Source organism: Phalacrocorax aristotelis, chromosome 2, assembly GCF_949628215.1.
Source record: "Phalacrocorax aristotelis chromosome 2, bGulAri2.1, whole genome shotgun sequence".
NCBI lineage: Eukaryota > Metazoa > Chordata > Aves > Suliformes > Phalacrocoracidae > Phalacrocorax > Phalacrocorax aristotelis.
The window spans coordinates 110,918,105-110,945,674 of NC_134277.1; the positions used below are offsets into that span (position 1 = coordinate 110,918,105).

The 27,570-nt window shown below is 41.2% G+C and overlaps 1 protein-coding gene across 9 annotated transcripts in view; it reads left to right on the forward strand.

The window, feature by feature from the left end:
• Positions 1-206: 206 nt before the first annotated feature.
• Positions 207-27,570, forward strand: part of PIEZO2 (piezo type mechanosensitive ion channel component 2) — a 311,173-nt gene continuing 283,809 nt past the window's right edge. For 7 of the 9 annotated variants that reach the window (XR_012659159.1, XM_075084661.1, XM_075084664.1 and 4 more), the window contains exon 1: positions 238-398. Coding sequence is in view for 8 of the 9 variants with exons in the window: in XM_075084661.1 (XP_074940762.1) it covers positions 335-398 (64 nt within the window). In the remaining variant the exon portion in view is untranslated. Of the gene's footprint in view, positions 399-27,570 lie in introns of all 9 variants that reach the window. The other 2 variants (XM_075084668.1, XM_075084662.1) reach the window with 1 other exon arrangement.

The window sequence follows — 27,570 nt, forward strand, 5'->3', positions numbered from 1 at the left end:
GACGCCGCCGGCTGGGGCCGCGCCGTCGGGGCGGCGGGGACACACGCGCGCACACACACACGCACACACACGGCCGGGGGTGGGGGGAGCCCCGAGGGGGCGGGCGTGTGCGTGCCCCGGGCCGGGGGTGCGGCGCGGCGCCGGTTGCAGGGGCGGCCGCCGGGATGCGGCGGGAGGCGTGAGGCGGCGCGGCTGAGGGCGAGGCGAGGAGGGGACGGGCGATGCTCCGCCGCCGCGGCGGCTCCGCGCACGGGCGGACCTAGGAGCGGCGGTGGCGCGCAGAGAGGGACGGCTCTCCGGCCGGCCGGCCGGCCGCGACCCCCGCCCCGCCGCCATGGCCACCGAAGTGGTGTGCGGGCTCACCTTCCGGCTGCTCCTGCCCGTGTGCCTGACTGCCGGTACGTCCCTCCCTCCCTCCCTCCGTCTGTCCGTCCGTCGGTGGGTCGCCGGGCGGGTGCGCGTCCCGGGGGCCGCCGGACCGTCGTCGCTGCCCGCCGGGCCGGCGGCTTGTGGGGATGCTCCGCGCTCCCCCATCGCGGCTGCTCCCGCATTCTGCTGTTTTCCCAAGAAACTTTAAACGCCGCAGCTCGCCCCTTCTTTCTTCTGTATTTCTTGTTATTCGGGTTTTGTTGCTGTCCGCCCGGGGCTGCGGGGCTCGCACGTGTGGCGGGGCTCCGCTGGCCGCCCCAGCGCCGCTGCGGGGCTGCCCGGCTCCGGGCTGGGCAGATCGGCCGCTGGCTCCCGGCCCCGCGTCGCCCCGCGTCCTCGGGGAAACGTGCGTGGGAGAGGGCGGGATGCGATGCTCGCCCTCCGGCCACGCTGGCCCCTCTGCCCTCTCGGGGTTTCGGGGGGTGCTTTGTAAAAGCGGGGAGTGAGCGCCTTTCAGAAGGAGCAATTCTCTAGTCTACGGAGGTTTCCGGGAGGGAGATTTTTCTTATTTTGCGAGAAAGAAATTTCAGTTTATTAAATTAGCAGGCGGCCATCCAAGAATTTTTGGATGGAGGACCGCGGTGTCCAGCCACGGGTGCGTACGTTAATATTAATCTGTGCCTTCCGCACAATTTGCAGATACGCCCCCGAAGCAGCACCGGTCGCTCGTTCGATGGGCAGGGCGCCGGGCTCGCCTCCAGAGCCGCGGTTGCGGGGGGCGGCTCGGCCGGGGCCGGGGCCGGGGCCGGGGCCGGGGCGGCGGGGGGGTGCGGGCCGGGAGGAGGGAAAGCGGGGGCCGGGGATGGTGCTCGCTTCCCCCACGGCGCGGCAAAAAAATACCCCAAAGCCGTCGGCCGCGGGTCCCCTCCGCGCAGCGCACCGGCCGCGGGCGGCGGAGCGGTGCCGGCCGTACCGTGCGCGGCCGCCGCGGGGCTCCCGGGCTGCTCCCGGCCGCCGCCAGCGCCTCGGCGGCCTCCCAGGGCAGGGCGGCCCCCCGAAACACCCCGTCTGCCCGGGGCTTGGCCCTCGACGAGCCCCGTGGCGGCCCGGCCAACGCCTCTCGATCCCGGCGTCCTCCCCCCACCCTGCCCTGCCCGGGAGGTGCCCCCCGCTCTCGCTCCAGGTGCCCTCCGCTGACCCCCACTTCTCTGGGAAGGAGAGCGTGGACCCCATCTTCAGCCCCCCCTCCCCGCGCGGCTTCCCGGCGCCTCGCGGTGTGCAGCCCTCTTGCTACCACGGACTGGGAGTGAAAACGCGCTTTTTCCCCCCATCGCTTTGCTTGAGGCGGCTTGGTGGGTGCTGCTAGCGGGGTCTGTACGAAGGGTGAGGTGGGGGCCGATTTCCAGCCTGCCACCAGCACTTGCACCCGCTTTGCGCCCTTTCCAAAGCCCGTGGCCCCCTGCAGGTGCTCTCCCCTGCTGGGGCTGGGGAGGCGGCAGTGCCCCAGGCCCGCGGGAGCAGGTGAGGGGCCCTCGCCTGCTTTGGGGCCCTCCCGGTATGGCTGGGCGTTCGCGCCTTGCCGGCCAGCCTGCGGTAACGCTGTGTGCGGGGGAGCTGGGTGGTGGTGGTGGATAGGGCAGGCAGTGGGGCGCCCTCGAGGCCAAGGGGTCGTGGTACCAGGCAGGTCTTTCAATGCCAGGCTTGGGCGTAGGGCACCCCTTGTTTGAAACAGGTTGAGCCCCATCCATATTTTCTTTAGCTTTAATGAAAGATCGTTGGATTATGGATGAGGATGAATTTGCTGGAAAGACGTGGGGAGAAGGAAAGATTCTAGAAGAGAAGTTGTGTTCAGGTGGAATTTGTTTATCCTATTCCTAATAACATCATATCTAGCTGTGATATTAAAATAGTGGAGGTATTGTTCTTTCAGGTGCTCACTCAGGTTCTTGCCAAACTCCTTCTGTACCAAAACAAGTTCAGATAAAATTGTTTTGCTCTCCCAATTCCTGGTACTTAGTAGTGCAGAGGTACTTTCGCATTGCAGTAATACCTCCACAGATGAGAACTGATGTTGTCATGAATTGCTTACGGTGGTAAATCTTATTCATCTGAAGATTAAGCGAAATATAAAACCTGAAGAAGGGACGTCCTGTCTTGAGTATGAAAAAGAAATCCTACTGCGGAGCTTTTGGTTTTGGACCTAGTGATCTTGTTCCGGGGGATTTGAGAGAGGAATCGGTAAATGGACAAAAAGCTTTTCTCTCACCTTCATTTACTGTGTCTGTAGGTGTTATTCTTTTCCCCTTTACAAGCTGTTAGTGGAGTCCTCACTAGGGTGAAACCCAGTTCAGCCTGCTTCATTTCTCTGCTTTCCTTGCATCTGCACCTGAGTTAGCCCTGAGCCAATGCTCTCCTTTCCAAAGCATCAAGGAAGCGTTTCGTGGGCTTCTGGAAAAAGGCTTTTTAGAGTTCATATATCAGAGTGATGGGGTTTTGTATGACTTACAGTGAGGTTACATCCGCAGCTGAAAAGCTGCCACGAGGTCTCACTGTGCAGAGCGATGCCTTGCGTTCCTACCCCTGTCTGGGCAGTAGCTCTGGCTGGCTGTGCCAAAAGGGTGGAAATACAGAAATAGTTCTTTTGGTTCAGAATCCATGCGCGTGTGGTTTTAAAAGGATAGATTACTGTAATTTCTTATCATAGTATAATTTGCTTTTCTGTTTCTAAGAGTGGAAGGTAACAGGGTTGGAGAGCCCTGGTGAGGTATGTGGAGGGCAATGGCAGCTGTGGCAAACTTGTTAAAAATAACATATCTGCCAAGCCAAAAAATAATTCTTTAAATACTTTAAAAATGGTTAAGGCTTTACATCCTTAATACTTTAAATACTTTTAAAAGTAAGCAAAATTACATACTAATACTAGCTATCTCTGCTGGTATGAAATACTTTCCAAGCATCGATTAATAGCATGTAATTGAGAAAACACAATTCATTATAAGAATTTTTTAGGATCACATCTGTAGCACTGAACAGCGTAATCTCATGCAGGCAGGACTAGATGGATCTATTAAAAACTCAAGAAGGATGTGTCTTGAGTGCCTACTGAAGACAGGAAGTTTAATGTGCAAAATGAAAGACTTTGGAGATTGAAAAGCTAATTGTAGGCTTATGACTTCACAGTTGATCCACCGTCGTGTTTTTTTCACGATAAAATCTTACGTTGAGTCTGATGTGAACCTAGAGCTTAAACGATAACTCAGTAATGTGAAACTTCCATGCAAATAAGGCACTGTGTTCTGTAATAAGACAGATGAAGTTGGATCTGTTGGTTTTGGTTTTTTTTTTTGTGTGTGTGAGATTAGTGCAGTGAGATTAGTTTCAGCACAATGCTGAAAAAACAAATAATAAAATGGGGGAGAGGGAGCTTTTGGCGCTGGTGGTGGGAAGTGAGCTTTTGGTGTTTGGTTTTTTAACGCTTGAGCCCTGGCATAAACATGTCTTTGTTACTCATCTGAACTTGAAACATGCAAAACGTGATTTGTCTCTCTCTGAAGTAAGGCTTCAGAACAATCTTTTGCTAATTGCTTTCTTTGGTTTATAAAGACTTCAACCACAAAGTTGCAGTTTACATCACTTGATAACAATTTTTAATTATTCTGCTTCCAATTGTTTTACTTCACACACAGTTCATTAGTTTGCTTTTAAGCAAAATATTATTATTTTCACATGGGGTGCTGGGAGAAAATGCTTCGAGAGAACAGCTTTCTCTGATTTTTGACTGATGCTGCTGGATTGTGTGTTACCAGCAAATTGGCTTCGGTGAGCTAGCTGCTGGGCCCAAGCGCTTCCCAGAAATTACAATTGCTTTCTGAACTTCTGAGTTTTGACTCAGATGAAGTAAGAATTGTAGGAGCTTCCAGAAAGTTGAGGGTTTTTTTTGAGGAGGTGAGCACAGGAATCAGTGTTTGGTAAGTAGTGGCAGGTAAAAAGAAAGTACTTTAGAATTTTTGTAGGCAACATAGTTTAGATATTAGCTGGAAGTTTTCACTTGTTTCTTCAAGCCAAATCTTTGAAATCCTGGTAAATAATGGGAATTGCTTTTATTGCTCCTTTCAGTGACTGTGATATGATTCATCAAAATGATACTGAATGAATCAGAATGATAATCTCTTAAGGGTATAAACAATATGTTACAGAGAATATTTTTTAAAGCGTACACAGTATTTTTAAAACATGTATATTGAATTGTTGGAAGTGCCTCAGCAAAACTGAGGTCCTTGTTCTGCCTTGGAAGTAAAAGGTAGATTCTACCATGCTTGGGTGCTCTTTGACTTTTATCCCCAAATTAACAAGTGTTGATGAATACTTTGGAGGGGAAATATTTGCATTGCTACATTAGCAGGTACTAAAATACCTTTAAAATTATGTGTTTTAAAGAGTATTTCAGAATCCAATACCTCCCTGTATGTTTCGATGCTTTGAATTATTACTATCCACATTTTCTATAGGTAGAATAGGTCGGACAACCTAATGTTAAGGCAAATCTGTGGAGGCAGCAAACCATGCCATGATTGGATTATTATTTTTTGGGTGCTTATTGTTGATTTCACTGGCGGTGGCTGTTTAAAAATGACGGTACAATATGACATTGTGTTGCAGTTTTCAGGAGGCAGAATGATTTTTATGTTCCAGTCTGTACAGGTGATTTTACGTCCAGGTGATGACAAGGCAATTTGCCATTCAGCCTAGAGGGTAATTTGCGTAGTGACATAAGTGACATTATATACATATGAATATGTGTGTATTAAAAATTACATAATGCTGACATTTTTAAAGTTGAAGTAAACTTCATGTAGTTAGTGAGAGCGCTGCTTGTTATGCTTTAAAATTGGCCAGTTGCTGAAAAGAAAGGCAAAGAATGATCAAACTGATGATTTTAGTTTTGGTCATTATGGTGGCACTAGGGAATATTATGGTGTACTGAGAAGACTGACAGAGAAGAGCATGAGAAAGATTCACATAGACTTCCCGTTACATTTAAAAACCCTGTTGTTATCCCAGAACACTCATAAAAATGTCAGTCAAAACATCAAAAAGTCTCGGAACCCCTTCCTGGGTAGCATGCTGAAAAAAAAAAATTAACTTAGATGCCGGTTTGCATGAGAGATCCAAAAATGGCTGTTAGGTTTCCTTCCACTCCTCAAATGTTTTAGAAATTTATCTGGCTTCTTTTATTAAAGGAAGGTTTGCTATTTGTCTTGTTCCGTGAGAGCGGGTGAAAGGTGTCAAGGGGAAGAAATACATACAGCCTCGCAGGAGCAACATTTTTCAGGCTTGTAGGCGCAAAGTTAGATTTTCTTGTGCACAAAAAGCAAATGTAATTTTAATCTCTCTGGCTTCCATCTTAGCTCAATTAAGATCCAGAGAAAAGTGTTTTGGGGAGAGCGGGGAGGCAGCAGTTGCCTGCAAGCACAGTGCTCTCTCTCTTCTGTAATAGCCATCTCAGGTTGACTGCGTCTGCTTCCCCCTAGGATGCAGGCTGGGAAACTCTGTTTAAAGATGCATCCCGCAAAAAATGGGAATAGAAGACCTCTCCTTAAGTTCTTACCACCTCTACTATGCCTTCTCTATGGTATTTATCCTAACTATTCTGTTAAGTGGTTTGAATCTACTTAATGGTTAAGATGAGCTAAAACCAGAGCCTATAAATTTGCAAGGCTTGCCTGGTAGGTAACTTTTTCTATGGGCAGGATTGAATTTGGGAATGGAAATCAGTGGGAGGCAGCTGATTTGGAGACAGTTACTTGGAGGAAGAGGACAACTTGCCTGGTGACTTGTATAAACTGGAAAGCATTTGAATCCTTTATTGGAAGTGGTGGAGCTCATGGGTATTAGTTGCAAATTGTGTCATGTGTGGAATTCCCTGTCTGTCTCTTGAACTGCAGGTACAACACTGAGCCATATTCTGTTCTTTTAATCAGAGCAGTCAGATCATGGAATGAAACGACAGAACTGTATGTATTTTGGGAACAGATAACTTGTTTTGGGGATGTTTCTGAGGGAGGTCAAGGAAAAGAATGGTACTGTTATTGCACTTGTACATGTGTAGCCACGGTGCTCTTCCATTTCAGGTAATTTGCTAAAAGTCCAAAAATGCGGGAGACAAAAATTGTAAGACAGCAGGCTGGGAGGATGCAGTGCCACAGTTTTAACCACTGAATGGCTAAAATAATTTTGTGGTGCAGCTTTACCAGCATGTTTGCTGGAGTAGTGGAGTTGCAAATGCTGGCAAAACCAGACCAACTTCAGAAGGGCTGGTGTGGCTAAGAAGACTCTTAGAAGGGAATATTGTTAAATGGATTGTATCTGAGAGGGACTCCAAGTGATGCACTCCTTCATAACAGTAAAACCTTTTTCACATGCATATAAAGCTGCTGGATGTTTACTCTCCAGCTTCTTTTCTCTCTCTCTCTTTTCTCTTTCGCTTTTCAAATTGAAATGATACCCTTTGTGAAGCTGAAGCCTCTTATTTCCAGGATAACCTTTCACTTGAAGGACATTGGTAACTACTTTCTCCTCTTGGATTGCAGCAAGCTAAGAAACAGGCTATTTGAAACAGGCTGTTTTCTTTCTATCTTGAAGAATGATGTTAGCAAGTGCTAATTAGTGAAAAAGTCTGTGTAGTCAAGTAGACTGTACATGCCTTTGTAGTATCTTTAAGCAGTTCTAAAGATACTCTAAGTATGACTTGCTAAGCCAGTAAAGTGTTTTGGTTGTTTGGTTTTTTTTTTTTGTTTCGTGTGTTACAGCAGATTGGTCAATATTTGTTACTAAATCAATCCAGATTTGTTTTCTAGGGTAAAAGTTTTCTGTAACATTACTTTTGTGGTGATCACAGGTCTTCATGCTGTCATCTTGACAGACCTCTGAAGCTAAGCAGGTCAGGAGCTGGCAGCACACAGATAAGAAGTTTCAGAAAAAAGCACAGGTGTTACTGGCAGGAGTATGAATGACGGAATCCTCTGATTCTTTTACTGAGAGAAGCTGGTATACTGGGGGTTATTTTGTCAGACAAACCAGTTTAAGATTTTGAATATTAAAAAAATGAGCCTCCACAAGTTGAACTATATAATATCTTTATTTTGGTGTATTTATTGGAAGAGTATCCTTTGATGCATTACATTCAGGATGTGGTTGAATTAATGTACTTCTCCTTCTCTCCTGAGAGTCTTACCTGTCCATTTCCCGTCTCGAGTAGGCAGTTGTAAAACCTGAATGTCACATTAAGGTTGCTATTCTGTATCTTTATTTCTTTTAAAGCTTTAATTCCAGGCTGCAGCGTTAGCTTTGATAATATCCTGTAGCAATGAATTCTGTGGGTGAACGCCACCGTGAATAAAAAGGAGTACTCTTTAATTCGTTTTCAGTTTGTTGCCTTAGTAAATAGTCCTTTGGATGGGAAAAAGTATGTATAATCACTTAAATCAACAACAGTCTAGTGTTCTATTTACTCTAACACTTTAGAATAACATTTACAAGGCATAAAATCAACCGTTAAGATTAACTGTAGAAATTAACAGCTCCGAGTTTCCTATCAATTGTCCAGTTCTGAAGAGAAAGGGATGAGGGCTATGTAAATCTGCTATCCCCTCATAAATAAAGAGTTCTAGGACTCTATACTTTTACAGTTTGAATCTTTAGAGAGTGCAGTGTAATGCTTCTTCCCTGGGCTCATTCATGTAGTATTCAGTTTGGAAGCTCTTCTGGAAATGAAGTAAAACTTAAAGAGGTGAGTCTGTGTGTTTGCGAGCGATACACTAATCACTCCCTTTCTGGCAAAATATTTTAAGGCACAGGATTGCAGACATTACATACTCTGTCTACTGTTTCCAAGACACTAATTTGTTGACGTAGCTTGACAGAACCATAACTTAGAACTGAGGTATTTAAATGGTATTAGAGTGAGGGTCAGTTCTGCCCCTTGTTCAGAAGTTGCATGGGAGACTGAAAATTACTTCCTTAACAGATAAGGGGGTGTGTGCTGGATTCTCACTGTGCTGAAGGATATGCAAACCCTGCATGAGTAAAGAGATGCTAAACAAGTGCTGTCTTTTTCCTAGTCATGCAAATACCATTCAATAAAATAATTCTATTAGAGAAATTTGCTCTTGGATGATTTGTGGAATTTTGTAAGGCCTCTTGCTAGCAGTCACATATTCCAAGTTGCAAGTATTTGTTTAGCCTTTAGCTTTAGTTTAGCATTAGTTAAATGCAGATTGAGGTTGCGAAAGCTGAGAAAGGAATGATCAGTTAAACATATTGTATAGTCTGTGTAACCCCCCGCCCCCCGCCATCTGAAAGTAATCCTTCCTCTAAACTGATAAATCTCCAGCTGTGAAACATGAGGCTGATTATAGCATTATGTATCACTGATACTGTTGATTTGCTTGTCTAGGAAATCACCTGCTAACCTCTAGCAAGGCAGTACAGTGACATTTACTCTGAATTTCATTTTAGTATATGCTCACGTACTGGAAAATGTCTGTAACATGCAAAATGTTTGCCTAGTGGCTGCACCTGTTTGTGTTGTTTTCCTTCCCTTGTTACATTTGTGGCTTTTTACGACATCTTTCAGAAGAGCAGTTTCTTGGTCACTGAGAACAGTTTAATTCATAAGCCCAGGGCAAGTGAGGGAAATTTGTCTCCACAAATCCTGATTTATGTAGAAAACTTTTACTGCCATAAATAAATATTAGCTTATGTTGTCATTTTGTTGGCCTACTTCTATGAGAGTATTGTTAGACAGTATTCATAGTTGTAATGTGATTGCTGAAATGTATTTCAATTCATCAGCCCTTTGCTCAGTGCTTAGGATTTTAAAGACCTGTCCTATTAAATTCCTAGTAATGCTGCATTTTTCTGACACTTCTACAAGATGAAAAGAAATTATATGTTTTAACCTTCTGAAACTTGGACAGAGACCAGATTACTTTCTGGGATATGTGTATCGCCGGGCATCTTTTTAGAAGGAGCACACTTTCTGTTGCAAGCTTGGAATTATAATTACTTTCTACATTTTTGCATGAGTCATTGATAACATCAATGTTTTCTTTGAATAGAATTAATTATGTTTCTGTGTAGAAATTCATAGAGAAATATTTATACCTTGTGTAAGTGCTAGAATATAAAATTGCTTTCTTCAGGTTGTAGTGCCGTAGGTCAAGGTCAAAGAAATTCTGTTGTGATACATGTGCCACCAGCCAGAAAAGCTGCATGATCTTTTGATTCTTCCTGTTCCGTCTTTCTTCTCTAGACATTTAACACATGTCAAATTACTGTTTAATTTGGAGAACAAAGATCTGTGAAGCATGACCTGTGCCTCTTATTTGTAGGCTAAATGCTAGGCATGTATATTTGCAGTATAGTGCTATGTAAATAATAAATACCATTTCCATAGCTTATTTTCTCTAAGTTGAAAGGAAATCAATGAAATATGCCATATGGATAATATGCCATTACTCTGTTCTTAAAAACAAAGCTTCTGGTAAAGATAATAAAGTTTAGCACTTTCTTCCATCATTTCAGTGTATAATTGAGCAAAAAAACCCACCCCAGTAAGGTACTGTGTCTGTCTCTTTGTGAAAATATGTTTCAACTGGAGAGACCATAATCTCCATAGTTCATTATTTTCACTGTGTTTCATCTTGTAAACCTCTATATAGACTTTGATGTCTCATTTTCTCTGACCTTGCTGGTTGTTTTCTTCTGAAGTCTGATCAGGTCTCTTCTAACAGAACAGAACAAAAGCCTCTCCTATGGTTTTAAAGGTGTTTTATTAACCATTTTCATACATTTGCTGATTAGGAGAACTTTTTGTGATTTACTTCTATGATAAATGAGCTTCTCCTTCTTGCCTAATGTGACACATTTTTCTTTTCCTTAGCTTTCTTGCACTTCTTACCATATGGTACATTGGTCAGGACCTTTGATCTTTGCTGGGCAATAATGTATGTGCCCATATTACTACAAAAAAGCATTTCTGTTCTTGCCGCTGAAGAGGGGCCTGTCATTTCCATGGGACGGCGCTGTGTTTGAAAGCCTTTCTTATATGAGCCTACCGCCGTGCTTTTGTTAGCATGGCAGATCGTAGAGCTCAGCTCACAGCTTCACTGTTTCCTTACTTTCAGGTGAAACGACCTTCATATTCCCTAAAATACAGCACAGAAAACGCAGTGGATGGAGGGGAAAAGCCTAGCTGGCCACACAAGTCATGTTTACTCTGTACCACACAAGCCTTATGTTTACTCCCAGCTCCTTTCAAACTACATCCAATAATTTACTTCATCCCCTTGTTTAATGGCTGGTTGCTCTTAACGGCGAGCCGTGTGATGTTTAGGATTAACATTCAATGACGTTTATTTTCCATCACTCTTCATCAAGTGATGCTTTTGTCATGAGAGAAGTCCCAGGTCTGAGAAAATTGACCCTATTTTGTACTTTCTCCATCAGTACAACTTTCCTCCCCAGGTTCAAATCTTTAGATTTGTTTGCCTTGAAACACAATGTTTATGTGTATACTCTGAGGCAAAATACAGTACAAGACATACTGTGTATATATACAATTTTATTGATATAATGTATCTTAAAATACCCTTCTTTAGTGTTTAACCTGTCAGCCATTTGTTCTTACTGGAGTGAGTCAACAAACTCAATCATCATGCCCATTAGCGTACATAAACATCGAACCCTATTTCTCACAGATTTTCATTGTCATCTGCAAATACAGCACCAGAGTTGCTCAAAGACCTTTTCAAATGTGCTTCTTGTTAATTTGCTGAAAGCAAAGGTAAACATACTCTTTTTATGTGTGTTTTTAGCAAGTCCTTGCAGTTTACTATATCATTGCAATTTTAAACAAAAATTGCTTTTAGATACAATAAATTTATATGAAATATGGCACTGTCAACCTCTGGCAGCCTCAGTAAGCCATTCCTGATACCTACATTGCTATCATAGCATGCAGACATGCTGAGGGGTGTAAGACAACCCCACGGTGCCATTTCCAGGGTCTAGAGAAGAGGGTTGACTTAATCATTGAACAATTTACCTCTTTGGTGGTGAAGTCCACATTAAAGTGTTGAAAAGAGGTAATGCACAAATCTTGTTTCCCACAACTTGGCTGCTGGCTGATGAGCAATACTGGCTATAGTAAGGAAATGGCAGAAGGTCCCAAATGGTCATAGTGTGTCCCAGAGGATGAAGCAGATGGAATGTCTAGAATTGCAGAAGAAGGATATCAGATTATTTCCTGCCTGTATTTACTGTTACTGTATTTGGGGGAATTCCGCTTTTTTTCTTCCCCCTGTGGAGGAAGCTGTTTTCCTGTTTTCCTTGAAACGGAAAAGCAGCACAATTGTTCCAATGCTACCCAATATTGCAAACTGGGACAAGAAAGTCTCATTACCAGAGTATCCTGCCTGCATAATTAATGCATGTTAGTTGTTGTTGAAATACACTGAAATAAAAATGTAGCAGTTGTTTAAAAACAACCAGAAAGGATGAGATAGCTAAGTCAGTGAAACCAGCATCTGTTCTGAGGAGAGACAATAATGTTCTCCTGTGGGGCGAGTAATTCCACAGTTACTCAGTTTGGGTTTCTCAGACATTCTTTTGAAGCACTTGAGGCTAGCCGCTCCCCTGCAAGGTTTCTGGGGTGATTCTGTAATTCTGTGATTCTGGGGTGGTCTGTCTCTGTGTTTCCCTCTTCATAGCATCTCAGGCTGGAAGGCACCTCAGGAAGTCTCTTCTCCAGTCTCCTGCTCAATGCAACACTGAATTTAAACATGATTGCTCAGGGCTTTTTCCAGTTGGGTTTCGAAAGTGTCTGAGAGTGGAAGTGTACAACCTCTTACAGTGCCTTACAGTGGTTGGTCGTTTGTTTTTTTCTTTTTCCCCTTATATCTTCCTGACTTCAGTTTGTGGCCATTGTCTCTCAGTACACACCTTTGTCTGGCTCTGTCTTTTCTATAACCTCCCCTTAGGTGTCGGGGCTGCTGTGAGGTGCCCTCGAAGCTGTCTCATCCTGGGGCTGAATGAGCCCTGGTCCTGCAGCCTCTCCTCATGGGGCTTTAAGCTCCAGCTCCGACTGTCTTGGGGGCCCTCCCCTGGGCTTGTTAAAGTTTATCAACATGATTTTTGTCCTGATGGGGAGCCAAAATTGCATGTGGTACTCCAGATGTGATTTAATGAGGGCTAAATAAAGGGAATAGTCACTTCCCTTGGCTATGCTGCAGTTGGTACAGCCCTGTAGCCTACACTGAATGCCACAGGGAGATCTGGTCGAAAACTTTTTCACCTTGTTTGAGCGTGGGAAACAAAAAGTAGACATTGACAATTTTCGTTGTCCTTAAAAGAAAAAAAACAAAACACCACAGCTTCTGAACTGTGATCAAAGGATCGTAAGTAAAAATAAATTGATGTTGGGTATTATACCTGAACAGTCAGCACTGGTAACCAGGCAGAACTTGTAGGAATTTTTCTGTCTCGTTTTTGATTTAAGGACGAAAGCGTTTAGTCTTTACAGTAAATCCTACACTCTCTGTCCTCACGTGAAAGTAGATGCCTAAGTATGTTCTTCAAGATGTCCTGGTTATGGCTTTTGGGTGTTGGTTCTGAACTGTATACCAGGAGGTCTTGGAAATCCTGCTGTAAGGAACTGTTTCTTCAGTCTTTCTCTAAATTCACTGGTACCTCAAATCAGAAAGGATCCAATTTTCCATTCTTGTTTTTAAAGATAAAAAAAGACATACAGACACAGCCAGTATCTGTAGGACACGTTCTGATTTGCTGTGTCTTAACACATACAGTATGCATCCAGTGGCTCAAAAAGGTTGAACTTGCATTTCTCGGCTGCAAGTGCTGATTATTAATGAATGTTATTCTGTAACATTGGCACAGTCATCTGTGAATGGAATGATGAATTCATACAAGACCTGCACCATTTCTTCTCAGTTTCAAGAACTGTCCAATGCTGGCATTCTCCAAGGGGCTAACTAGCCAGTAAATTTTTGGCATTATTTTCCCAGCAATCATGCTCGCGTACTTGAATATTTTTAATTAGTCAGTATTTCTTGTTATTCTGCAAATCACTGACAGCTAATTTGTTTTAAAACCACAGGAAAAAATCAGTTCTGAATGTTTCTGTATTGCTTTCTTTTCTCCTAGATGATCTCCATCTCATGTAGTATTGACAAATTAGTTTTAGCAGTAGTTATTTTACTGTTGGGTTGCAATTTTGAAACAAGTATTTGTAAAGCTGGCTTGCGTATTGGATATATGAAACACTTGGTGCTAGTCATTCACAGAATCTGTTGTACTGGGTTTTACAGACCCAGCAGAACAAATTGTTTCTAATTTTTTTGCCTGAAAATGGCAAGATTTATGTATTTCTTTGACTGTAGTGTTTAGTTAACTCTGCTGCCTTTAGAGGGTCAGCCCACTGTATATTGGAAATTCTCTTTCATTCTACAAGAAGCATGGAAGAAGTTGCAGTTTAATCATGTAGTTGCAGTTCATTGCGTGTAGTGTAGCAAGTTCATTTGATAAAAGGCAAGTTACTGATATCAGAAGTTACACGCAACTACTGTTTTTCCTCCTGTTCTGTACACGTCTGCCCTTAGGTAACAGATTATTTCAGCATGGAAAACAATAACTGATGTAGTATACTTGTAGCCACCCAGATGACTTTTTCTGAGGCCTATTCATGATGTTAACTTTCATAACTGTGGGGAGTGTCCTCATGTTTTTGTGTAGCTTAGCATTTGCATTTTTTACTGACTGCATCTGTTGCTCCTTCCCTTCTTTGAAAGATTAACACCACCCCCCACGCAACACTACAAATAAAATATGCACTATGTCATTTGTCATCTGAGGATGTCACTGCGGCAGGATCACACTCAGTCATTCTTTTCATTCAGTTGCCTAATTTGGCAACCTATTTCATCAAACTGGTGTTTTGTTGTGAGACCACCTTCTTTTCTAAATACAAAACATTTAAAAGGTATATTTATATGTACAGGGAAATATCAAGATAGCATGTATTTTAAAAAGTGGTCTAGAAATATTGGTAATTTTAGCTTTAGAGTTTTATAAATATTGTATGTTCAGGTATTTCTGATATCCTAGCAAGAAGTGCGTGTACCTCTCCTAGCAAGCGGGAGTAAAAAAAGAGCTAAAGAAGATGTGCCTGACTCCCAGAATTGCCAGCCTCTGTGTATTTTACTGAATCATGCTTGCCTGGGGATACCATCCCTTTTTGCAAATCAGACCTGACAAGTTTCCAGTTTGCATCCCATGTCTGCATAAAGGGTGAGTCAAATCTTGCATAGGTGGGGAAAAGGAGCACGCTGCAGAACACCATTTTACAAACTTGTATTAGTACTAAAGTTAGTAAGGTAAATCAGGGTAAACATACGCTATTTTCACATATCACCTTTTTTTTTTCCCTGAGGTGGTGCATTTAAAGTGTGCTCAGGTAATTAATTCTGTTAGTAACTTTTTTTTAACTTGAATTTATTACAGTTTTATTCCCTGATATGTTGATGTTGGTAGCCAGGATTGGTGCACATTGGTTGCTTAATTGATTTTAAAACCTCACCTTGCAGGTCGGCAGATTCTTTAATGCAGGATACAAATGGGTTTTTAAAATTTTTTTTAAAATTATTTTTCTTAAATTCCCAAGAACAATTGTTGCCAGTGCCAGAAGGTTACTCAGAAAGGCCAGTGTCTTCATTCCATGAATTAGATAACATATAACACACCATCTCATCTTAACAAAGTTGAGTAAATTAGAGGAAGATGTAAAACAAAATTAGGAAGAAACTGCTGTTACTGCAGTGTGTTCTAACTTGAGATAACTAATCATCAGGTTGTCATTCCCTTTATCCTGAGATATGGTTGCATCCGATTAGATTGTTCCTTATACTTAAAGTAAAGAAATATCTGAGGTTCAGCCTTAAAGCCAGCAGTAGCGGTCTGTGGTTAGTGTAAAACCACAGATGATGTCAATAAATTAATGATGCCATGGATATGCACAAATAGCGGAGAAAGAGACATTAGGAATGCAGTCTTGGGCACAAGAGAAGGAAAGTGTCTTTCATGAAATGGTTGATCAAACCTACAGGAGAAGATACGATCAGTGTCATTCGCAGAGCTGTTGTTAGCGTGTTAGAGTGAAGTTGTTTGTTTCATTTTATTTTGTATCAAAATCCTGGCAGAAAACATTGGCCTTCAAGGACTGCTGCCACAGGCTGTAACATCATTGTCTTTCCACACGAACATGGGAAGAAATTCCTTAGGCTGGCAGGGTAGCCTTTGCTGCTAGCCTTTTTTTCTTCTTCTTTTTTTATTATTTTAACTGCTCCTGTCTGGTTGTATCCAGAATAACAGGTTCAGGGCCCTCAGGCATGTTGAGGGTTCTCAGTAAAAACACAAGCAAATTGCCTCCATCATTCAATATCCTCCTTTGCACTCTCATTTATGTGTTTTTGTTGGTAACTGTGCAAAGATTGCATCTTTCATTGCAGTTCACCCCAGCTCACAGTCAGTTTTGTATTATAGTATAATTAAGCTTATTATATATTTAGATCACTTCTAAAAGATCAATTACTAATACGGTAGAGGTAACGTAATAAAAAGAGTTATGGTGGCCTTGACCTTGTAGTATTTGAATCTTTGTATCTTGCATTGATTTCGTGTGAGTTTTGAGTGGTCAGCATCCCGCAGTAACCACCTGTCTTCTTTTTTTGGAAATAACATTATTCAAATATAGAATGGGTAATGCTACCTGAACTGTCTTATAATTTAAAAATAATTATAGCAAAGATGCAATAGCACTGGTTTCTCTGAGTCAGAATTACTGAAAGTGGTCATATCAAGCAATTACATCCTAATAATTTAAATGATGCCTCTATAAGAGAAATCACAGTCCGTTGTAATTGTTTAACAGGCAGAGGAAAAAGTCAGGCTTAGCCCCAAACATGTTTCTTAGGTATGTGATGGAACTCTGGTAACTTGAAAGTAGTTACTTTTAACGCACCTTGACAAATCTGAAATTGGGCTTAGGACCAAAAGAAAAAAATAATCTGAGAAAACTTCGTTGACTGAGGTATGAGTATGAAACATGATATGAAGTTAACTATTTAATTAAAGTATGCTATTCATTGTAAGCACCTGTAAGACACATGACTGAGTACTATGATACACATCACAGTTTTTGCTGGCATCCTAGGAAGCAGAAATGGAAGGATTTAACATTCAGAGGGTCTCTGTGCATCAACGCATTAGCAAATCCAAAGTCCCTGTGAAAGAGCTAGCTGGCTACAATGAGATGAAACAAGCTAGTAAAAATTAGAATAAGTATGGTCACAGTGATGGGAGAGAGATTAATTTGCCATGGTTAAATCCGGAAAGGTGTGAAAGCAGTTTGCATGGTTCAGAACACGGGCAGCACTGCTGAAAACATCCGCTGTGTTGAGGGCCAAAGGCAGTGTAGCACATGCAGAAAATAACCATGTGCTTGGTCATTCATCGTTCACTGATGCTCAGTGTCAGCAGATGTGGTGTCTGCTGAAAACGTACATGAGAATGAATGTGGAGAGGAGAGTGTATTTCTTTCCAAAGATCTCTCTCTTATCAACTTGTGAATGATTTTGCCTGTTAAAATATTTCAGAAGGGTTTTTGGTTTGTTTGTTTTTCTTACAGTGGTTGTGGAAACATCACCAGATAAACTGTCTAGTTTATTGGCTGGGATGATGATTGCACTGTTTCTTTTATAAAGAGCAAAACTCTGCAGGGGGAAGTCCCGTCACATCCTTTGTGCAGTAATAATGGAATATCTTGCTGATTATCTTGTCTTCATGGCTTTTCTGAATTCCTTAATATGTAGTTAAGTAAATTGGCTTTCAAGAATGTGAAGTGTAGATGTACAGATTATTCACCTAGTTTTACTACATGAAGCAATCTTATTTCCTTTTGTCGTAAATGCTATGAATCTATGGCAGAGGTATAAAGACATGTTTGCTCTGGTACTGGAATTGGTAGGTGGAAGAGTTTTACCCTGCTTTATCCTCCCATGTGGTATTAGAGAGAAAGTCTGTGGAAATCCTGCCTCTGAAACAAGAGAGCAGAATACTACAAATTCAGGTCTAGTGGTGGGAATGGATTTCTTTTTTACATAACCAGAGGGTATCTGAACACACACAGGAGGCATCTGAAAGTGTGTTTAAAGTACCTGGTGGGTAAAATCAAACTCCTTCAGCTAAAGATACACATATTTCCTTGGTCTGCAGTAAATACTGGATTATTTTGTTCAGTCGCATGGGGATATGGGTATTTTCTGTCTTTCTAGTGTTATTGTGCACCCTCTGATCCTTCTGTTTATGCTACAAAATGTATTTAATAATTTTGGTAACAATGAGGAAACATAATTACTCAACTTTGCCTGAACAAGGGCCTGCTGCTAGGTAGCCAGTTTTCTCTGGTGGATGTAAGGTACATGTTGATAAACAGTAAAGTGTCCAGTACTTAGGTAAGTAAGTATGCATGGCTTTCCTTGGTATTAATGCTATTAATCTGTACAGGAGTTTATGTATTGGGGGGGTGTAACATTTTTTCTGTGTGAGGCTCTTGGGAAGAACTGAGATGGATCAAAGTACCAAGGTGAACCAATATAGATGACTGTTGTTTTGGACAGATTTCAGAAGAATAAATATTCATCCGAAGCTATAACTTTGTTGGTGTTATGCCTTTCTCCTTTAGAATCTACATGTCCTCATGTGGGAGCTGGTGTGCTGCTGAGCTTGCCATTTTTCTGAAAGAAAGAGTCATGGGTTAAAGTGATTGTATTGATGTGACTCCAGAAAAACAGTCACTTTTATTGAAAGTAAATTGAGTTACATTTGAAGAAATACAAATGGAGTGAAATTTGCTGACCTGGGGAATGTTGTCACAAGAGAGAATCATTAATGAGGACGATAATTATATGATAATGTGATTGCAACGAGACTGTGTGTTTAAGCCCATTTTATGAAGGGTGTGGAGGCAGGCAGATAAGGGCAGTTAAACAAAGAATAGGAAAGAAAGCAAATGGAGTATGAATGGTGACAGTACAGAGAATGAGAATAAGGTGTTAGTAGAGTAAGAGATGGGGTAGGAGGTGTTTTTAGAAAAGAGCAAAGAAATCACTGGCTGTTTTTTTGAGAAATGAGAAAAATGAGTAGGTGGCTTCAAAGAGGTGAATGAATGATGTTTGGAAGCAGGTACACAAAGAAGACAGCCAGCTAGGCCAGCTGGGAGACCAATAATAAAACCAGCAAATAACACTGACATTAGAAAATATGTTAGTCATGGTGGCCAGCAAGAATCCTAGAAATGATAGGGAAGGAAGTGACAGGACTTAAAGACTTAAAACACTGAATGTAGTGGAAGGGGTGCAGAAATAGAGAATCAAAGGTCGCATCCAAACTAACAGGCCGTGAAAACACAAATGGAAACCCAGAAGAGAGACAAAGGTTCGACTTACTGTGTTTCAAAAAGCCTAAATTTGAGGAGATAGTCAGGCACCCAAGAAGAGATGTCAAAAGTGACCAGTGAGGTGGTGCTGAAAGGAAGGAGTGGGGAATTGTGTATGTGTCTGGAAATTGTTGAGGATGGATTTTAGTATTTTTGGCTTGTTTTTTGATTCCAGGGGGTGAAGGGTGTTCCTGTGGAGATGGTGATCTGGTTTTGTGACTTACATCAGCCTCTAGTGTGGTTCAGAGTAATGTGCTTTTCTCAGAGATGACTGAAGTTATGGAAGGGTCCGTGGTAAATATTTTTACGTGTTGCAACTTGACTGAGGCACAGACCGACCTACTTTGGGAATCAGCTGATTCTGGCTTGCATTTAAAAAAAAAAATGAAAAAAACACCAAACAAACAAAAGAGCTGTCTATCATGCTAGTGTATTTTTTGTTTTGTCCTAAAAGTTATTCCTAAATACGGTTTCTTTCCCTGTTCCTGTTCCTGCTCTTCTCTCTATCATTTGCCCTTCTTTGGGCTCTGTGGTCCACGGAGGCCTCTGGGACGCTCAGAGGTCTGTATTCCTGCTGCTGTCCTTCCTCCTTACCCCTCCTTGGTATGCAACGTCTCCATGATGAACAGTAGAGAACAAAGTAATGGCTATGACAGTCTAGGACTGGCTTCTCAAAATTTGTTCAAAGTAGTGGTGCGAGTTGCTATGGGATGGGTGACTTTAAAAAGTGAAGTGGAGCAACTGCCTGACTCAGACCACCTTGTGCTTCCCATGTTGGGCTGGATGTGGTCCCTGAGACATGGTCCCAGCGTTGTGTGCTATGGCGTGGCTGTGGGCTGGGGGCTGTCACCACCAAGGATAGTGGTCCCTCAGCAGGGGCAGGGTCTTTGTGCCCAGGGCTGAGCACTTGTGGAGATGATGTGCATGGCCATCAGCTCAGCAGAGATGGGAGCTCGCTGTCCTGGCACAGAGGGGACAACTCTGGCTGTCCCAACCTGAGCCCCGGGGTCCTTGGGGCTGCTGGTGCATGGCTCAGGGAGGCTGCCCTCCTGCATATCCCAGGGGGTTGCAGGATGTCACAGGCATGACAACTCTGCCACATCCTCAGTGGAGAGAGATCCCAGCTCCTTTGCCTCCCCATTCCTCTGTCATCACTCACGCATGGCAGCTGTTTGAGTTATCACAGTTTGCTGCTTAGGGCAGTGGTGATCTGTCCTGTTCTTCCATCTTAACTGTATTTCAGAGTGAACCCAAGGTTGCTGGGTGCAGCGAGCTCTTGAGTTAGGCAGTCAGCCAGTGTCAAATACATGCTCATTTTATGAGTCAGTGGCTCTCTGGTTCATTAAGATCATGGTCGGTCTCATCAGCCACAGTCAGCCAGTAGCGGTGTTTGGTGGTTCACTTGCCCAGGGAAGTCTGCTCGGTTTTGTCTTATGTCTCTGGATTGTATTTTATTTTTTGCTTTAAGAGAAGTATGATTTTTCTTATGCTTTGTAACAACTTTAAAAAGAAAAAAAACATGTCATGACCACATAGAGATACTTTTTATAAATTAACTACATTCTTGCGTTCTTCAGGAAATTTGATTTTTCTTGGGAACATTATTTTAGTCATCTCATGTCTCACTGGGTTATGACCTTATTGTACTAGTGCAGCAATTAGGTCTTTAAGTTTCTTCTTCCAGGACATGTAAAAATAATTAAGTGGTGCTGTCATACACCAACTAAAAAGATTCATACAAGTGTGTTTGTTCTGTGTTTCGTATTATATGATTGGATCAATTTAAATTTAATAAAATGCTGTACATGCCTGTAACTTCAATTCTTATAGAATTTTTTAAAATTTGGAAATTATTGACATTTACTTTTTTTTGGCTCAGACAGAGAAAAGTTGCTTGTTTCTCAGGGCTTCTGCTTCACTTACTGTCTGTATGTGTTAGAAGGATGCTTTACTAATATTTCAAAATAGTAACTTGACTTTGCCTTCTCATTTCTAGATTTTTTAAAATATGAACATTTTAAGGCAAAACCTGAAGTAGGATTTATTTCAGTGATCTCAGGGAGAGAGAAAGCCTGCAAAATGTTTAAAGACTTATTTGCTTCGAGAGTCTTGCATGTTACTGTTTTTTGAGAAATGGAACATGTTTGTCTGGGTAATTGTGAAGTACTGAAATGAGATAAACCATTGCAGCTATGGCTGCAATGCTCTTGGGACTCCTTAGCCTTGTCTCTACTGGGAAGCTAAGTCTTTGCTAGAAACTGTTGGTTTTTTTTTTTCCTTCTTTCATTGCAACTGTTCTCTTAGAAGAGCTTTGGATGCCTGCGTAGGCTGATTAGAATGGTTTTCTGTACACATGTTGCTTTGATTTGATATGTGCAAAACCTCAAACTGAATTTACATTCAAGCCAAACACAGCTGAGCATTGAGAAAGGAATCACCTTAATTTTCATCTTTTTTTTTTATCATGTGTCTTATGCATTCTGATTTGATCAAGGGTATCTGACAGCGGATTTAGTAGCTGTTATTCTGTTTTTCTGGTGGAGAAGGCTGCAGCCTGTGAAAGGAGGGAAGAATTTTTCCTTTCTGTGATGACATGAAAACTGTATAGTCAAGGACCAGATGTATGTGGAGGAAAAGGTAAATTTATACTGAAGTTGAGAGGGAGAACATGGAGTGCATGGGGGGAGTCACTAAGTGGGGCAGAGGCCATTTATTGATTTGGCAGAAGAAGTAACAAAGCTTTGAAAGGGAATGATTCATGTAAATGGGGTAATGCGTCTTCAGATTTGCTTAAGAGTGCCTCATAATAACTGTAGGGTCAGGGTGCTTCCTTCACTGCTGTATCAATTTTGGGGATTCTTGCTTCTGATAATATCAGATTTTTATATGCAAAACAATAATTCTCAGGCCAGATACCAAATTACGCGTGCAGATTGCCATTTGCTTGTGTATAATAACTGGCTTTGCTCATAGGAACATGGTGTTAACATGTTTTAATGGATGTGCATAGAACTGCTTGTATGTTTGTGTGCACAAGTAAGTAAGGAAACCTGCTTTTAAAAACCCTTATGGTTATCAGTGGCTCAGTGACTAGGCACTGAAAGTTGTAGTTACATCTGTTCTTTTAGGGTGCTACTAAGTTGTTATGCTGCTTTCACCACAAGTAAGTTGTAGTCTTGTCATTAAAATAAAGTTACAAAATGCTAGTAACAACTAAGTGCCCTTTTTGCTGGCACTCTAAGAAACAGCTATGAAAAATGCATGAAGTGCCAGGAACTACTGCAAACAAGGGTATTGTAAACAGAGCCATGATAACCTGGTACACTTAGAGGGAGACTCTGTGGTAAAACATCAGCCCATCTTACTGCCAAAAAACAGGAAAAGGAAAAAAAAAAAAAGAAAACTCTCTTTCTCTCCTTCAGCTATCTGCATGTATTTCCTGAAGTCTGTCATCCATTGTTTTGTGTTAGTTTGCGTATCAGCACTACACTTAAGATCTACTTTGTAATAGCCCGTCTTTGTGCATTCTTAGGTAAGTTTGAACTAGCCCAGGCATAAAGCTGGCTTCTTTAGGGACCTTCTGATTCATAAATGTGTTCTGCCAGCACAGACTGAGGCAACATATGGACTCCACACAACCATATCAAACTCCACTTTAAAATCAAACTTTTGTTTACCCTTCTCTCAAGTTCCTTGAGAATGCTTTTCCAGGCCTTCCATCACTTTTGCAAGGGTAAAAGCCTGTTAACTCCCAGTGAAAATGTCTTCATAGCCAACCTGTGCGTTTTTTACTGTGGTGCAAAAAAATATTACTTTAGCATAAATAGCTTTTGTTCCCTGTTCACTCATGGCTTTACTCTCCTGCCTGTTACATGTTTACAGACAACTGGTGTTTTCTCTGTCTTTTGTTTGACCAAACAATTTGAATCTTTTATTGTTCTCTAAATCTTCTAATAATCATCTGCCTTACGCTGGGTTGAAGGAGGATAACTAAAACCTGTGTACGCTTGTCTAGGTAAGGTTTTACCAGTGACTGGTATAATTGCATACCTATTTCCTGTACCAGTGAAGATGTCTTTTACTACACGTTCTCATCCATTATAGCAATGTCATACTGTTGTTTTTTTTAATCTCCTAATAGAGCAAACACTGTTGCCACCAGCCACCGAGCCACCCAGCCAGATTTACACCAGCTGGCTTTGTTGGTATTAAGTAGCTAGTCATTCTTTTTTGGTGTTACTAAATATAATCCCATTCCTGTTCTTTCAGTCCTCAGGATCATGCAGGTCTTACGGGAGACTGGTTTTTCTTTGTATTGACCATACCTCCCAGCTCCGTTATTAGCAAGCTTCATTATCACTCACATTTTAATTGCAAAGTCAACTAAAAAAAATAGTAAAGCCCATGCCAAGATCTGTCCTTAAGGAACTCTGCTAATGACCTTTCTGCAGCTGGAAAGTACTTCCAGCATTACTCAGATCACTTCTTCTGTAGCCACTTCCATTTTATACTTTTAATCCTTGTTTTAATTTGTTTCCCATGTAATTTCCCATTATCAGCCACTTTAGTGAAGCTGAAATAGAAACAAAGACTTACTGCAATTGTCTAGGCTGGTTAAGAACCTGTTATCTGTGTCTAGTTTTGGTAAATCTGCACTTGAGTTTTACACCTTTCTAAGTCTGTTTTTCTTCCCTTCAGGGCTGTTCGTAAGATTTTGCATGGAATCCAAAAGAGGCTGATGATGTTATCTTTTTTTTTTTTCCCCCTATATACTTGGTCTTCTCTTCTTATGCTACCTCTCCTAAATGATGAGGTGATTAGTAGCTTTTCCTGCTAGATGAGCTTTATTCATTAATTCTTCCAATATCAGGGATAGATGTTATTTGATGTCCTGGTCTGAACAGGTTAAACATCTTAAATTTCTCCACCCGCCCCCTATGTACATGATTTTATTCATCTTTACTATTTTGTTGTCTTTTGTACCCCAAATTAAAAGAGGAGGAATATTTTCATTAGAGATCTCCACCCAGAATTCTTTTCCAGATGGTGGTACTATTTTTTAAAAATTTACGTAGCCAATGGGTTGAGCTAACTCAGCCCTGTCTCCTCTTTTTGGCCAGAGGAGCTTTTCACCAGGCTTAAATTATCATGCTGGCAATAAAAATACCAGTAAAATATATTGCCGCAGAGCAGCTGAATAACAGCAACACATCACTAGCAGAGCTGTCAGATGTGTGGCTCTTACATTATGCAGGCTATTTACTCGCTGTCATTGCTAACCTGCTGCATTGTGTGGCTGGCATGTTCCCATTTCCTCCAGGGGTAACCAAAACAAAGGTAGCATCAACAGCTGCGCACCTCCATGTGCTAACAGCTTGCCCTGCCATTTAAAAGTGGTAGAAGGTGCTGACAGATGGTGTGAATGAATTATCTTAGAAAACCACCTGAAAAGAAAGCCTTCTTGCCACATTAACAATTTAAGAAATAGATGAGAAAAATCATCAGCCAGACTAATTATTTCTCTTTTGTGCAGAGGAGGCAAGGTTTCCCTACCGCAATGAAGGACTGAGAGGTCCTATATCTGCTTATGTATTTCTTTGTGGAGATTGTCTGCTTGCTTCAAAGTTAACCACAAGGGTTACTAGAGAACAAGTGAAAATATTTGCTCCTCCCTGCCTCATTCTGCTTGGGCAAGCATGGTGCCTTTTATAGCATTTCCAGTCCATAAGAGCACAAGCTAATGGCTGACCACGAAGCTCTGATTCTGCTCAGCTCTAGCTTCAGTTTGTTGATTGTTGTTCAGGAGCAGAAGACAGAATTTGACTTGGAAAGTTGAGTAGCCTTCTGATTTTTCCTGCTTGTGGATACCGCAAAGCCATGTCATGGGTGCTGGGGAAGCTCCATCCATTCTACTTTGGTGGGGAGTTCTAAAGTAGAGGAAATGCTAATAAATAATTTTAACTATTCTAAAATATTTTTTTCCTAAGTATTCCCAGTATTAATGATTTTTTTTTCTCTAATCTGTTGTCTTTGGTGGAGAATGCGTAAGCAGAAAGGATTTTTTTTCCTGTTTCCTATTTTCAGTGTTATTTCTGTCCAGTGTATTTGTTTTGTGGGGTTGGGTACCTATCCAGGAGGTCTTTATGACATTAATATGATTTTAATATATTTCTTTCATAGAAGAAAGAAAGCAAAAGGAAGGAGATTGGAGATTCATTTGGAAGAAAATGTTATAAACCCAGAACCTTTTTTTTTTCCACCCTAAGGCTTGGAATTCTTACACAAGACCTAGTCTGTTCTATCATATTTATAGAGAAGAGCTGTCCTAAATTCCTCTGTCTGCAATTGAAACGTCCTGATTGTAGACACTCTCATATATTTTTGTTTAGAAATGTCATAATATTTTATAGTATTTTTTAAATGCCAAGGGATCAGTTGTATGTGCAAATCTTCCTCACTCTTCCTCCCCAAGAGAAAAATTTCTGTATGTGAGTGTATAAATTTAAAAAGTAAATGTTTTGATTAACAAGTGTGGTATATCTCTTTATATATTTATATATTTACTCATGATTTTTATGTGTGGGGCTGACATTGTGAAATATCTGTTGGGGGTAGATTTTATTGTAATTTCAGAGCAAAGTAAAAGTCCTCTGTCAGTCAACCAACTACTTCAGCAAATTTGATTTCAACAGGGATGAAAAATTAATGTAGTTAACATGTAAAGCAGCTGACTGCAGCCATACATTGGAGGATGTAACAGGGTTTATAAGCTGCTCTTAATAATAGTTTTGTTCACACCTTGAATCTTTCTAAATAATTTGCTCTTCAAGGTAAAAGGGCCTTGGATCTGCCTTTGTGGAAATGAAACTAGTTTTGCCCTTGTTCTGAACACTAAGTAAATACAGTCTCTGGTGTTACGGCAGTTATGGCGAGGCCAGTGGGTGGATGTAAGGAAACTAGTTTTCCCATTGCTGGTTTTAATACAGTCAAGAATGATGCAGTGGTAGTGTGGAGCCCTATGTGGACCTCTGCACGTCTTCCAGATTTTTGCTTGAACCACACCAATGTGTTACCAGAGTTGCTTCCCTGGCTCACAGTTAAAAATGAAATCTTTACAGTTCAATCATGTAGATACTGCCATATGATGTAAACACAAACAGTCTTTTTCAGCCTGTCCTTTACCTAGACCTGTGTAGTTTATCACAGTTGTTCAAACTGTGATGTCCAATGTATTTGATATATACTTCGATAAAAGCCTGCAGAAATTTTTTGTAAAATGTTGGGGCATAGTTCTGACAAGCCATTGAGAATCCATGTTGTGGAGCTCCACAGGAATTTGCATTGAGCCTAATAATTTTTATTTTTCAATAAAACCCAGTTTTTCTATGTGTATTTTAAGACCATATAAATTTGATATTTGTGTGGAGCGCTTAATCATATCTTCCAATCTTAGAGAAAATTTCCCATTATTTTCAGCTGTATACTTGGAGACATACAATGATTACATTACCTGAATATTTGCAGGTGGTGGGGAAGGCTGCAGTGCAAAGCTGATTGCCATCTGTTTATTTTCAGTGCATAATTTGCAGGTGCAGGTAATCTAGTGACTTTTCCAAACACGTTCCCCTCTGTTTACGTAGTTCTCAGTGGGCCTGTGACTGTAATCCTTATACTGCATGATGCAAAGAAGGCAGTTTAAAAAGAAGGAGGAAAGAAATGTTTAAAAGGCAAGCAATGCAATTTTTACTTTTCTTTAAAACATGAAGATGTAGCATGTCTTTCAAGGTAAACCTCTTCTAAATTAATCGGATAATGCTGATATTCAGCCTTCTTTCATTTGCAAAATATATTTTTCATAGTTCCTGATGTATATAATTTTATTAGCAATTACAGTGGACTGCTGTGCCCTGTTTATTCCATTGTAGGAGTTGGGCAAGAGTATTTAGAGTAATGTTCTGTGAGCTATGGGCTTTGTTACTGTCCTAGCTTTTTAGGAATCTTTTTCTTATTTTACAAAATCTTTATTTCTCTTGAGTTGGTATTTTGACTGTTCTTGTGGTGGTTTCCATTCTTTAACAGTGTTTGTACGTCACAGGCTGATTGCCTAAGTTGTCTTTGTTGTGATCATCTTTTCTCATTTATCTACCTTCTAACCATCCTACAAAAAAGCCCAAATCCAAACTACAGTTAAAGCTTGGCCCTTAAACATACCTGCAAATGTCCTCTGGCAAACTTGCATAAAGGAAGATGTTCACAAGAGAAATCATGTTATCAGAAAGGAATATAAAATCTGTGAAAATCCACACAGAATGTTTCTTATCCACTTCTACCCCACCTATTTGCAATAATGTGCTAATGTGCAATAGAGTACAAAACCAATATATATGGTTCTGACAATCTGAATTTACTTGCTTTTTATGAGCACTGGAAGTTGGGAAATGCAACTTGTGAAGGCTAAAGGAAGCATGCAATATTTCTGTTAGAAATAGGGCAAATGACAAAGATAAACAAGTAAGGTGAACTTCTAGTTGATAAACTTAAAAATAAGAATCCCAGGGCAAAAATTAATTTCCAAAGCACAGGAGGCCTAAGGTTATACTTCAGATTAGTCACCATTGACTTGCCTAATG